The following is a 13,602-nucleotide window of genomic DNA, read 5'->3' as shown; positions in this document are numbered from 1 at the left end:
ATCTCTTTATTATTATTATTATTATTTAAGATTTTTATTTTGAGTATGTGTATGTGTGTCTGTGTGACTGTTTGTTGTGTTATCTTGGAGTACCCTTGTAGATCGAGGAGAATATCAGACCCCTAGAACTAGAGATACATGTGGCTGTGACCCAACTGGATGGGTGCCAGGAACAAACTCAGGCCTTCTATAAGAATAAGGAGTTCTCAACTACCTGGGGTTCCCTTTTTCCTTGTGGTCCATTGGCCACCAGTCCATGAGGACAAAGGGACAGAAGCAATGATAGAGAACTTTGTATGGTCTCTGAACATGACAGAAAGAGCCTTCTGGGATATTGCTTCAGTGAGCTAGCTCAACTTGATTCCAGAGTGAGGGGAGATTTAAAGGACTGGGACAGTGGCATCATCTAATCTGCATTAAACAGCATGCTCCTCTCGTGAAGCTCCTAGCACAAGTCTCAGTTATCGTCTGTGGAAGCATGAACCTATTGTAAAGCTCCTGACACAGTGTCTAATTACCGTGGGCAGCAGGAGGAAGACTTCTGCAATGAATTGCATCAAGGGTCATACCCCAGGTAAGTCAGGCATCCGGGCTGGGAGATCTCCAAATAAGGTCAGGTAGAGAATGGGGCACCTTCCACCAATGGGAGGGAGTCCTCCATGTTGCCGAGCTCAGAGAGAGCTGCCAAGCTATGGGAGACTGCAACCTCTGACCAACAGGGTCTCCTAGCCCTACCCCCTTTTTGAGATACAGTATCACTATGTAGCCCTGGATGGCCTGGAACTCTTTATATAGACCAAGCTGGTCTTGAACTCACAGAGATCCACCTGTCTATGGCTCTGCCTCCCAGGAGCTGAGATCAAAGGTGTGCAGCACCATACCTGGCCTAATTTTTTGAAAGTAAAGCAGCGAAGCATCGTGGCACACGCCTTTATCCCCAGCACTTGGGAGGTGGGGACAGAGGATCAGTTTGAGGGTAGTTGTGGATATCTTAGAGTTGGGGGCCAACCTGAGATAAGTGAGACACTGTCTCAAATGAAATAAACTAAGTACATGTAAGTGTAAAATGGTTTGACACAGTTATACACACCTTCGGTTCCTACTTGGAGTCTGAGGATTGTGAATTCACGGTTAATCTGGACTCTATAACTAGATCCTGCCTCACCCAAATGGATAAATAAGGGCAACATTAAATTGTTTAAAGTGTAGCCCCCGAGGCAAAGTCAAGGAGAAGCTGTTTGTACACTGGTGTGTTTCCCACGTGCATTCTCTCATCACCTTTAAAGGCGCTTTGCTGTGATATGAACAGTTACACTCTCCCCCAGCAACTTCTCACAAGACGATACACACATCTGACACGGGCCACGGGTGAGTGTTCTTCCTCTAGCACGGAACCCCTCCAGCCTATGTAAGTTCCGCTGATGAAATGCCATGTGGGGTAGCACGAAAGATAGATCAGACCAACACAAGTCAGAAAAGAAGATGTACGGATCACACCGACACCACTCAAAATAGACAGATTTTAATTGTTGTTTGTTAGCTTGTTGCCTCTTCCGACATTTTTAAAAATCAAGTCACAGCTGTGTGTACTTTACACTGTGACCATCATAAGCAAATATGAAAAGAAGCAGTCACAACAGTTGGACCCATGGTTGCCCGTCAGTCCAATGTCATCTAACACGAAGGACCAGTAAGAGACACGTGAGTCAGTGGGACAGAGTTTCAACAGGGCCTGCACGGCAGCTTTAGCTGATGCCTGTAGTTCGGTTTGGTGAAAGTTATGAAGCTTCTGGTCAGCACCAGAGAACCAGAGGCGAATCAGATATATGTTGCCATGGAAACACCTACCAGTAACGATACCAACTGATTTCAATCTTTTGGCCAGAAAAGGGTTTCTATTGTCTCTGGTTCACACTTTCTCATTAACAAGTAGAAATATATCCTCTGCTTGTTACAAAAAAAAAAAAAACCATAAACAAACAGAACTGTTCTGCATTTTAAATGATTGATTCTCAGAGTGACAAATTTGGTCAGATGGATTGGCTGAATGTCGAGGACGCCACGTCGGAGCTCTTGACACCATTAGAAGAGTCACTACACCAGAAGTCTGCCAGTGGCGCTTGTGTGTCCTGCTGCCGGAGGATGCTGTGCACTGCGCTGGTCTCCACTGTGAAAAAGTGTGGAGCTGAGCATTGACTTTTTCCAACTACTCAGTGTTGCTTTATTTTTTGGTTGTAACGATTTGTGTTGGTTGTCTGCTGCGACCTACATTGCCTCCCTGGGAGTTATTTGTTTAGATCAGAAAAATCTGAGCTGGTAGTTCAGCTGGGAACACAGGTCAAAGATAAAGGACACCTGGACTGGGGTGGGGGAGTGCCAAGCTTGGGGAACCCTGTTGGTTCCCTAGAGCTGAGGCGTGTGTTCAGATGAAGTGCAAAGATTTTCCAGGACGGCGCGGACTTCCTCTGGATTGTAGTTCCAAGGGCCAGGTTTACCCTGCAAGAGAGACGAGTCAGGTGTCATCGATCCCCTCCTACAGTGTCATGTCTGCGGCTTGGCTGAGAGATCTGGGCTAATGATATCTACGGAGTTGTCAACACAGGGCAGATGCAGCCTTGAGGTAGGTCATGCTGCTCAGGGAAATTGTGGAGAGTGTCACCAACATTTAACCTGAAGACTGGGCAGGGAATTAGGAGGGAGGCCAGAGGCAAAATGACAGAGGTTTAGGAGAAGGGGACAAAACCCCAAGTCCTTGCAACACCAACCTTCACACTGAGTTCTTTCCATTCTGCAGAAACGCCTCTGACTCCCCAGACCCTCCGCCCTCACTCAGTCCTCTCCATCCTGATTGGGGCAACTGCGGTACTTTCTGTCTTCGGTCCCCAATCGCTTTGTTCTCTTTCCACAGACACCAGTGATCTTTCTAAAGTGCGGATCTGATCAAATCATGCCTGTCCTGTTCAAAACCTTCCTGTGACTCTTCTTGGCCTTTGGGGGAAGATGAATTTCTCTGGCTGTCTCAATGCTTAATTTCCTCCCTCCTCATGCCTTGCCCTAATGTGCCTCACACCTTGCCCACACCTGTTTCCGATATTCTCAACAAATTTTCCTCCTCATGCAGCTCAAGGCCCAAGCAGACCAGATCCTCAGAAAAGCCTGTGCTTCCCCCAGAAGCTGGAAACCTGAAATCTGAGAGCCAGATCAATCCTGACACCCACGCTCTTTCATTTCCATGTTGCCCTCAACAGCTCTGGTGTTCTAACAGCAGCATCAAATTGCTGTGGATTCAGAAACTTGGCTCATAAAGTAAAATATTTACTCATCAACAGAAAAGCTTCACTGACCTCTGCTCTGGATCTTAGAGCTCTCAGCCGCTTAACGTCACTGCCTCTTCTCTCTCTCCCTCTCCCTCCCCCTTTCTCTCTTTCTCTGACTCTCTCTTTCCATCCTCTATATAGAAAGGGGGATGTACACTCCAGAGCAAATACTCATGGAGTCCAAAGGAAGGTGTGAGAACTCCTGGAGCTGGAGTTACCAGAGGTTGTGAACTGCCTGCCGTGGGAGCTGGGAACTGAACTCAGGTCCCCTGGAAGAGCAGAACAAGCTCTTAACAGCTGAGCCATCTTTCCAGCTATAACCTTGTTTTTTGAGATAAGGTCTCTTGCTGGTCTGGGACTTACCAATTAGGTTAGACTCATGGTTACAGAGTCCCAGGGATCTGCCTGTCTACAGTCTTGGCAACCCAGTAACGATGTCTGTGTGAGATTGTCAGTCCAGGGCAGTGTCCATCTGCCTGTTTCCAGTCCCCAGCATGGGGATTGCAAATGCATGCCACTGGGCTCAGCTTTTCACATGGGATCTGGGTACCAAATTCAAGGCCCTGTGCTTGTGTGGCAAGCTCTTTAATGGCTGACCCATCTTTCCGTTGCCACTGCTCTTGTTTGGATCTTTCTTAGCCTTTAGACTACGGATCCCTTTGACGTAAGTCAGGGATCATTTTAAGTGCATTCTGTATTTCTTGTACCTGCCCAGCAGGATAGGGACTCGGTGCCCAGTTTGCCTTAATAGTGGCATCAGAAGATGAGGTTTCAGGGAGAAGGGAAGATGGGTCTTCTACTGTGACCCTTGCACCCTGGGGCTCCATCTGTAGATTGTTCTTTGTTTTACCAGCAGACTGTAGAGGCAGCTTGTCCTCTATGCGACTAGGCATTCCTAGTCTGTTCTCAGGGTTTGAAATCCCCTCAGAACTACACATTTTAGCTTATACTTTCTGGGTAGGCCAATTGTGCCTGATGGGTCACAGCTATGATTACCCTCTTTACCCTAGCCAGGCAGAGTCCTTGGGGGAAACTGTGGCTAGGAAATGGTTGCTGAGGCTGGCTTGACTCGGTTTCCTACTTCATTTACCTACTTCATTTCTAGCTTCTAGTCACCAGGTCCTTCTCGGTAGTGACAGCTCCAGAGCCTTCCTCTTCTGCTTGCCTGGTGACTTGGGCAAGTTATCCCTTCTCTGAGCACCATGGATAAAATAGAAACATTTTCCCACTCATCTTAAAGCCAAAGGCCCCTGGGATGGCTCAGTGGGTAAATGGCCTGCTGCCAAGTTGGATGGCCTGAGTTTGACCGTCAAGACTCATCTGGTGAAAGAAACTGACCCCCCCAGGTTACACTCTGACCCCCCCACACACACACACTCACAGTGGCATGCAGGTGCCATCCTTCACACATGGAAGATAAATAAAAAAATGTAATTTAAAAAATTAAAAATAAAGACTGGGCATGGTGTGCACACCTTTAATCCCAGCATTCAGAGGCAGAGGCAGGTGGATCTATGTGAGTTCAAGCCCAGCCTGGGCTAAAGAGTGAGTTCCAGGACAGCCAGAGCAATGTAGAGAGATCTTGTCTCAAATAACAAATAATAAAATACATAAATCACAATAAAATAAATAATAAATACTAAACAAGAAGAGATAAGAACTAAGCCAGGCTCTGGATGCTGAGGCAGGAGGTTGCAGTTCTGCTCAGATACTGGCATGTTCTGGGGCATGTTTCACACTGCATTGGGTGGAGACCAATCTCATTTTACAACAGAGAAGACAGGAAGGCTTTGAGGTGAAAGGATCTTCCCAGGTCACATGGTGAGAAGCAATGAGATATGGCTCTCCCTCTTCTGCCCCTGGGACACCAACCCCTTACCCTTCCCTGGACCTCTGAGCCCAGGTCACCTTGTAGCAGATCCTGCCCTCCTGTACCACGTAGAGCCTTTCGGGTAGAGCTGCGTAGAGCTGACTGCTCTGGTTCTGCATTGTGTCCACCACCACAGGACACTGGGGACTCCTGTCCAGCAGCAGGTGTGCCGCCCGCAGGCGGTCCTGGAGGCTCCGGTGCTGCCTGATGTCCACGTTGTTCTTAAAAGCCCAGCCATCTGCAAGAGGAAAGTTAGACTGCAGCCCCGTGGATGTGGCACACAGTGACCATGGTCTCAGTCCCACCCACTTTTAACATAGCAGATCAGTCAAGTCTCCTGTCAGAGTTGAAATGCAAGGCCACACAGGGATTACCAGAGAACTCATGCGCTACCTGGGATGCTGACTGACAGACCTCGGGTCTTCAGTGAGACATGGTGGGGCAAAGTGTTTCTTGATTGTTAGCCTACGTTTGAGCTATGTGGGACTCTGATAGAGGAAGAGCCTGTCGAGGGGGGCAGGGAGAGTGTAGCCCTCAAGGTTGCTGGTACCTCAACTGCATTTAAAGGCAAAGGTCAGAGCAGTGGTTATCCAGGTGTGTGGCCCCCTGGGAAGTTGTTAGTCACCGGAATTCCCAGTCCTGCCCTAGGCCATAGAGGAACAGTTTCTGAAGTGTGTGTTTTCAGTCTTCTCTGTTATTCTAATGTACAAGACAGTTTAAGAACTACTACCCTGACTGAATGACTGAGCAGTGGTGGCACGTGCCTTTATCCCTGCACTGGAAGTCAGAGGCAGGGGAATGTCTGTGAGTTTGAGGCCACCCTGGTCTATGGAGCAAGTTCCAGGACAGTCAGGGCTACACAGAAAAACCCTGTCTGGGAAAACCAACAACAATAACAACAACGAACCCTACTACTGTGGAATCTAGACAACTTCCTCCTCTAACTCTTTCTCACAATGCTGTTCTTTCCAGTATGCAAACCTGCCCTTGCCACTCTCCTGCCTAGATCTTTTGAGGGGTCCCTATCACTTTCAAGCTCGATCCCAGGCTCCTTAGTGTCTTCCCGCTTGAGTGCATACAAGAAGGAGGAGCTGCAGGTACCTTATTTCCCTCTTGCTGGCTCCAGCACCTGCTTGAGTGCAGAGCCAGTGCAGGTTGAACATGGTCTCCGAGGCAGAGAAACAAGCCTGAAGGTTGACCAAGGTCATATGGCCAGCAAGTGATGGAGTAGGAATCACACCCAGGTCTAACACCCAGTCTGTGACAACACCCTGGTGCCCTGTGCCCATGCATCTTAGCTGGATAAACATGGGAAAGCCAACCAACTGACTTTGGCTACAGACCCTGAGCCCCTAGGGTTGGTGGACCCTTGACTCTGCACACTTTCTCTCTCAAGTTCATGTCCAGTTCTGTGTAACTGACAGAAAAAAGCAGGAAGCAGGGAGGAAGAACTGTCTGCTGCAATGGAGCAAGTTGCGGGGGGGGGGGGGATGACTACAGCAGGACAGTGACAGGAAGCTTTTCCTCTTTGGCTCAGGTGGACAGGTTTGGGCTCTAGAAAGGGTGGGTCTTCCTGGGTCTGACTTCAGGGAAACTGCAGCAGGCATCAGAACCACAAGCCAGTGCTGGGGGTGATCCCACCCCCACTACAGCAAGCAACTTGTTCTTCTGGAAATAAAAGTTGGGTCCTCCCGGACTCCGTTCCTCAAAGTGTGGTCCCTGGACCAGTTGCCCCAGCTCCACCTGGCCACACTCCTGTCCTCTTGCATCCCAGTAGGATCTCCAGGTGACCTTATGGAAGTCTGAGAAGTGCCACCCCAGGACCTAATCAGCTCTGTCATCTTGGGGACTGTCTACACCCTGTCTCATCTCGGCTATGGAGACTCTCATAGATCTCGGTGGACTGCCCAGGGCCCACTACTCACAAAGAGAGTCACTGTGCCTTGTGCTGGAGCTTCTGCTGCCTAAGCTGTTCTTTAAAAATTCTATTATGAAGAAGTTTAAATGTGCATAAAACTGCAGAGAAGGGTATGCGCATAACCACGCCCTTACTAGCCCATCATATTTTAGTTGTCCCCCAGATGTGAACGAGAGCAGAAGCTTCCTCGGGTAAGAGCTGTCCTATAGCAGTGCTCCTCTGAGTTTGGTCCTCACTCCAGAGGCAGAGTCATCTCCTAGATCTCAATCCAGATCTGTGAAGGTGTCCGCCATGGCAGGTCCCCTAGGAGCATGGGGCCTCCCTAAAGTTTGGTGAGCTACAATCCAGACAGGAATAAGGTCTCTTTGATCTTAGGCTATATCCTGAAAAATAGCTATAGGGCAGCCATGTTCATTTGTGACACAGCAGGTCTCAATTCCTTGTAAATTGAGTTCAAACCAGTTGCCCTCCCTGGAACACCCTCCTCCCCCGCCCTTGTATATGTTCCTCTTCAGACTTCTGCTCTGTGTGCCCTGATTAAAAGCAGACTGTGGGGGGCGGAGAAGAGGTGGTGGGAGAGCCAGGGCAGGGCTTCTCTGGTCCTCCCTCCTCCTCCCCCTTCCCTGCCAACTATAAGGTGGGCTCAGAGGATGGGAGAGAGAGGGGTGGGAGGAGAGGAGGCAGAGTCTCTGTACCTGTCGCATGAGCTTCTTCAATGTAAATGATGAGGAAATCTGCTGTGGAGGCAAAGTCGTCTACGAGTCTCTTAAATTGGTCAAATTTGAAAAGAAATGAAGGTCAGGTGCAGCTGCCAAAATTCAACACCAGCGGCCGGTTGCCTGCAACAGAAGGAGCCATCGGGAGCTACAACCTGCACAGTTTTCTTTCTGCATGTAGCATCTTCCCTCCTGCATGCAAATCTGTCTCTTCTGTCCCTGTGGGATGAGTCCCTTCTGTCCCTGCGGGATAGTGTAGCGCCCAAGGCTACACACACCATGGCTACTGGGGGCTAAGCATGGCTTTTGTCCCCTGAAACCAGACATTTTGTTAGGGGTCTCAGTGACCACTGTAGATACTAGATGTTAATTAAAATAGCAGAAGAGTCCCCTCAGACCGCAGTTTATAAAGTAGGCAGATATCCATCCCCTGTGCAGTGTGGTTGCTAATATTCTAGGTGAGCAGTTACCCCCCTCTTTGAGACAAGGTCTTACTCTGTAGCTATGGCTAGCCTGGAACTCACTGCATAGAGCAGGCTGGCCTTGAACTCACGGAGATCTGCCTCTTAAGTGCACCACCAGGCCTGTCATTTTCAGGAAGCATTTGAAATTCATGGACTTGCTTCAGCACCCACACACAGCAGGTCAGCAGTGAAGTTCAAATGGACTTAGAAGTCGGTGCTCTTTCTATGAAAAGTGCCTCAGTTTCCCTTCACAATGGACATGATAATACACATTCTACAGGAAGCTGGGACGATGGCTCAGTAGTTTAGAGCTCTTCCTGACCTTGCACAGGTTCTGTTCTCCACACCCACATTAGAGGACATTAGGTGACTCACAACTGCCTGCAATTCTAGTTCCAGGGATCAGACTCCCTCTTCTGGTCTCTACGGCACCAGGCACACAGCTGGTACATATACAGATACATAGGCACTCACACATACACATACAATAAAAATGTAAATCTTAAAAGAATACACACTTTACAGCATCATTATGAAGATTAGGTAAACTAATGCTGCTAAGGTCTTAATACCGTACATAGTACAAGCTAGACCCTCAGCAAATGTACATCATTGTATCTACTCCTTGAGCTCTCGGTTAGAGAAAGAGCATAGAGCGCATCTCAAAGGGAACAGGGGTGGGACCTGCTGCAAAATGAAATCTTCAGAAACAAAGCTGATGCTGCTAAATTTGCTTAGCAGAGGCCTCATGCTTTCTGTGGTCTCTCTCATCAGCTGGGACACTGCTATTTAATGCCATCCTCTCCTAAGCCAAGGACATTGGAAGGGTGAGAACAGGCCCCCATGGTCATCTTGCAGCCCCATAGCTCAGTGGGCTTCTGCATGTGTCTCCCATCCCCTGCAGACTAAAACGTTCTCAGCCAGGAACGTAGCAGATCCTGCCTTTCCTGGTCAGTGATCTTGCCCCTTCTGGAGCAGAAGGTGGCATCAGCCACTGTGGGAGCAGGAAGGCACACCCAGCAATAGAAGAGTGAGACCCAGAGGACATGTCTCAGGCGTTCAGAAAAAGGCTGTACTTGTGTGGGCTGAGGGTCCAAGCCCTCGGAGCTCATCCACTGTCCCACAAGGTTTAACAACTAAATATAGACGCAAGGATGAAAACCGGGCTGGACGCAGAGTTTCAAGCTTGTGGGGAAGGCCATCAGACGCCATGTACAGTGAGGTGTGTTCAGCAGGGAGACTAGCCACAAGCCAGTAGACAGTAAGTGAAGTGTTGTGAAACTGTTATAAATGTTAAGAAAGAGATCCTGGAGGAATGACCCAGTGCAGACATGTGGAGCAGGGAGGGCCTCTAGGGAGCGGCCATTCAACCTGAGAGGGGGAAGGGGAGGAACAAACCAGCCCGGGAATGGAAGAAGTCAATGGACAAAGTCCTGGAGGAGGGACAGAGCCCAGTTTGTTTAAGGCCCTGCAAGACCGCTGTCTGGAACCTGGCAAGGGGGCACCGAGGACAGAGTTGGCACAGACTGCCATGGGCCAGAGCAGGAGGCGCTGGGTTTTATTCTAGCTGTGGTGGGAAGTCCTGGAGCTGTAAGGCAAGGGTGGTAGGTGTTTGCTGTAATCCTTGTCCGTCTGTCCTTAGTCCTTTCTCTCATGTGGAATTCCCTGTTCCCAGTGCCCAGCTTTGCTATGTGGAAGACAGAAGAAGCAGGAATGCCCTCTGCCCCAGCAGTGGGGGCGGGCAGCACTCCCCATTCAGGTCTTTCTGACTGAGATGGAAGAACTCATTCAGAGCCTGGTGGTACCTCAGGGATTGCGATGGGTATCCCAACCACGGTGACTGCAAGATCTGTTCTAAGCGTTGATGTTAAAAGAGGTCCCATACCCAAGTCTCCAGAGGCTTTGGGTTCTAGGGAATCCAAGCTCCTTCTCATTTGTTCCTTGGCACTAGTGCAAGCGTGCTGTGTGTGTGTGTGTGGTGTGTATTTGTGTGTGTATGTATGTGTGTGCATGTGTGTGTATATGTGTGTATATGTGTATGTATGTGTGTATTTATGTAGTATATGTGTGTATATGTATGTGTGTGTATGTAGGTGCCTCTGTGGAGGTCAGAAGATGACAACTTGCAAGAGTCTGTTCTTTCTTGCCACCTTATGTGTCCTGGGGGATTGAACTCAGGTTGTCTGACTTGATTACAGATACGCTGACCTACTGAACCATTTTGCCGGGCCGCAAGTTGTTCTCTGACCTCCACACATGCATCATGGCACACTTGTGGAACACTTGTACCCATATCCATGTACATTTATGCACACATCCATATAAAAATAAATTAGAATATGTAATAAAATTTTAGAAAGGAGATCAGGGTGAGGTCTGTTGCTTACAGAAACCCCTAGCTTCACGTAGCAATTGGATTCACATTTGAAAGGCATACTGGCTATCGTGTGGAGAGAAGCCAGAGTGGGGATGGGGGCAGGCAGCAGCTGGGCAGCACTGGAGAGGTGGGAGCATCAGCTAATACACAAGCAGGAGGCAGGCAGAACCAAAGGACAGGCTGCTAGATGGTGGCAGAGGGCTCCTCAGCTGGCTTGTGCTTCGTGTCACCAGTTACACATCTCCCTTCCTCTGCACAGGATTTGAAGCAGCTTGCACGTATGTTGAAATAGCAAATAGTAACCAAGGGAAGAGATCCTGGCCTTCTGAGAAGTGTAGAACAGGAGAGGAAGCAGGGCAAAGAGGCTCTCGGGTGCTATGTGCCTTTAGAAATTCAGCTTAGCTTTTGGCGATGCTGGAGATTGAACCCAAGGCCTCAAACATGCTAGACAAGAGTTCTACCGCTGACCTGGGTCCCCAGCTACTGGGCATTCATTATGACAGAGTTGTACATTTGACCTTGAGTGTTCTAGTAGTCAAGGAAAAGGAGAAGCACGAGTAGTTATAATTTCCTAATACGGGGCCAGCGAGATGGCTCAGAAGTAAGGGTGCTTGCGGACATGCCTGACACCCTCAGTTAGATTCCCAGAACCCACATGGTGGAAGGAGAGAACCTGCTCCTTTGTGTTGTCCCCTGACCCCACGTGTGCACTGTGGCATGTGTACATGTAAACACATGCTAACTAAAAAAGTTTTCAGCCTTCAGGGTGAGAGGTAGACACGTTGGTTTCTCTGCAGACACAAAGCCCTCCTTGTTTGGCTTGCAGACTGTTTTCCTAGGTGGCCCAAGGAGGTCCCAGAGTGGGGCCTTCTCCCTCTCTGACCATTGATTGCCTGATGATTTCTTACCACATGACAGGGAGGCCCCGGCCTTAGCAGGGGAAGCTCCGAGGCCAGTCATACTGACGAGTGGCTGATCACTGGACTGTAATGACCCTAGAGACTCGCTCTTCAGATAAGAAAAGTGCTTTCAGGTCAGACCAGCTCGAAATGTTAGCCTTCCGGAATGTTGCTTTCAGTGGGCAAAAATTCAACAGGCCCTAAAAGGGACAGACTCATTTGTTTACGTATCCAGAGAGTGGTCGTCATGGTGATGAGTGGTGTATGGAGGGGGGGGTAAAGTCTACACTTGGTGCCCCGCTGACCTGGCAGCACAGAGAGGAAGGATGGGTGCTCATGCCTGGTGCCCTGCTGGTGTCCACAGGCCACCGTCCGCATCGTGAGGGTGTCAGGTAAGGACATCCTTGCTCAGGGCCATCTTTCTCCCTCTGGCATGCTGGGGCAGAGGCCAGCGGCATTCATGTCTGTTTCACCAGGGCCAGTGACTTCAGGGCACACCGGGTCAAGGTGCTGAAAGCCAACTCCGTTTTATAAATGAAGGTCTAGCTCGGCCTCTCACATGGTTTATTCTCTGATGCAGCTGCAGGGATCAGGCACAAAGTGTACACTCCTTTATCTTTTCTTAAAAAGGGCTTATTTTTTTTGTGTGTGTATACACACATGTGTACATGTGTCCAGGTGTCCGCAGAGACCAGAACAGAGAGGTGGATAGATCCCCTGACACTAGAGTTACAGGCAGTTGAGAACTGCCTAACGTGGGTGCTGGGTACCAGACTTGGACTTTCTAGAAGAGCAGCAACCATTCTCAGCTGCGGAGTCATCTCTCCAGCTCACCACATCCCACTTTCTTTATTTTAATGGGCATCTCATGTAGACCATGGTGGCCTACAACTCTCAAGGTAGCATGGCCTTGAACTTCTGATCCCCTTGCCTCCACTTCCAGAGTTCTAAGATTACAGGCACCTGTCACCATGCCTGACGCGTTCTTATTTCTGTACTGAAGATCAGACCCGGGGTCTTGGGTATGCTAGGGAAGTTGCCCCACCACTGAGCATGTCCCCAACCAGTGGTTTTTAATGTAGCTCTCATTACACATCCCAGGTTGGCTCTGAACTCCAATCCTCCTGCCTCTGCTTCCCTAGTGCTGGACAGCAGGTGTTTGCTGCCGTGCCTGGAAAGCTGAAGTCTTTTTAAGTCAGAGTGGACAGTTAACTGATCCCGTGGATTCCGTGAGCTGGCCCTGAGGACAGGAAGCCCCACAGGAGCAGCCTGAGTAGTGATAGAAAATTTGGTGTTTTCCAATTTACCTCTCCACCCACTGGCCCCCCTGCTCCAAGCCCTCAGCCTGCTGACCTTGAATGAAATCCCAGATGTTGCACTTCTGTCCTGAGAGGCGGATCACCGTGCAGTTAGGGGCTAGCCCCCCAAGCTCAGCCCTGTCCTCCAGTCTCTGCCACCGGACCTTCAAGACGAACCAGAAGTACTGGATGCTGAAGAAGGTCGGGACCCAGTTGTCGGGAGAGAATCGGGGATTCCTGGCCATGCCTGTCTTTTCACCCATGGCCAGGATGTTCCGCCTGGCTCTCTCTGGGAACAGTGTCATCAGCACCTTGCCCACAGCCACCTCCACGGCCACCTGCAGGAATATTCCTAGCCGCTTCAGCCACAGCCATAGCCAGGGCAGCCCCATCTCAGCAAGGGGTAGAGCTGACTCCGAGGTGGATGGACAGACAAGAGGGGCCCCAGCCAGACAGCGCTGGGCGGAGCTGGACAAAGGTGCAGGGCACAGCAGCCAACCCTGACAAGAGGACTGTGGCAGACAGGACAGCAGGCGTTTGCCTTGCTGTCAATTGGCTGGAAAATTGCCAAATGTGCAGAGGTCTCGCTTAGTTATTATCCTCTCAGGTTCTGTTACCTTTGGAGAGATTCTTTGTGTCCCGATGGTTGATTTTTTTTTTTAACAAACACTTGAAAAGATCATACTGAAAGGGACTTTGTTGAGCCATAATGAATCCCACTAGTTTGTACAATTAATAGTGTA

General features: G+C 49.5%; 1 protein-coding gene across 4 annotated transcripts; it reads right to left on the bottom strand.

Moving 5' to 3' along the window:
* Positions 1-1,506: 1,506 nt before the first annotated feature.
* Dio1 (iodothyronine deiodinase 1) lies at positions 1,507-13,332 on the bottom strand. 4 transcript variants are annotated; one of them, XM_050136227.1, is made up of 4 exons: positions 12,915-13,326; positions 7,801-7,944; positions 5,197-5,425; positions 1,507-2,496 (listed from the first exon to the last, which is right to left on the bottom strand). In XM_050136227.1, the coding sequence occupies exons 1-4, from the start codon at positions 13,249-13,251 to the stop codon at positions 2,322-2,324; spliced, it is 885 nt and encodes a 294-aa protein (XP_049992184.1). In that variant the 5' UTR covers positions 13,252-13,326; the 3' UTR covers positions 1,507-2,321. The 4 variants fall into 4 exon arrangements, with proteins under 4 accessions (XP_049992184.1, XP_049992185.1, XP_049992186.1 ...); XM_050136228.1 differs by having other exon boundaries at positions 5,226-5,425; positions 12,915-13,324; XM_050136229.1 differs by lacking the exon at positions 7,801-7,944 and having other exon boundaries at positions 12,915-13,332.
* Between the last annotated feature and the right edge of the window lie 270 nt (positions 13,333-13,602).

Source organism: Alexandromys fortis, unplaced genomic scaffold, assembly GCF_014885135.2.
Source record: "Alexandromys fortis isolate MF-2015 unplaced genomic scaffold, M_Fortis_MF-2015_v1.1 scaffold_13, whole genome shotgun sequence".
Taxonomy (NCBI): Eukaryota; Metazoa; Chordata; class Mammalia; order Rodentia; family Cricetidae; genus Alexandromys; species Alexandromys fortis.
The sequence above is the reverse complement of the archived record's forward strand: the minus strand, read 5'-3'. Positions and strand labels throughout refer to the sequence as shown.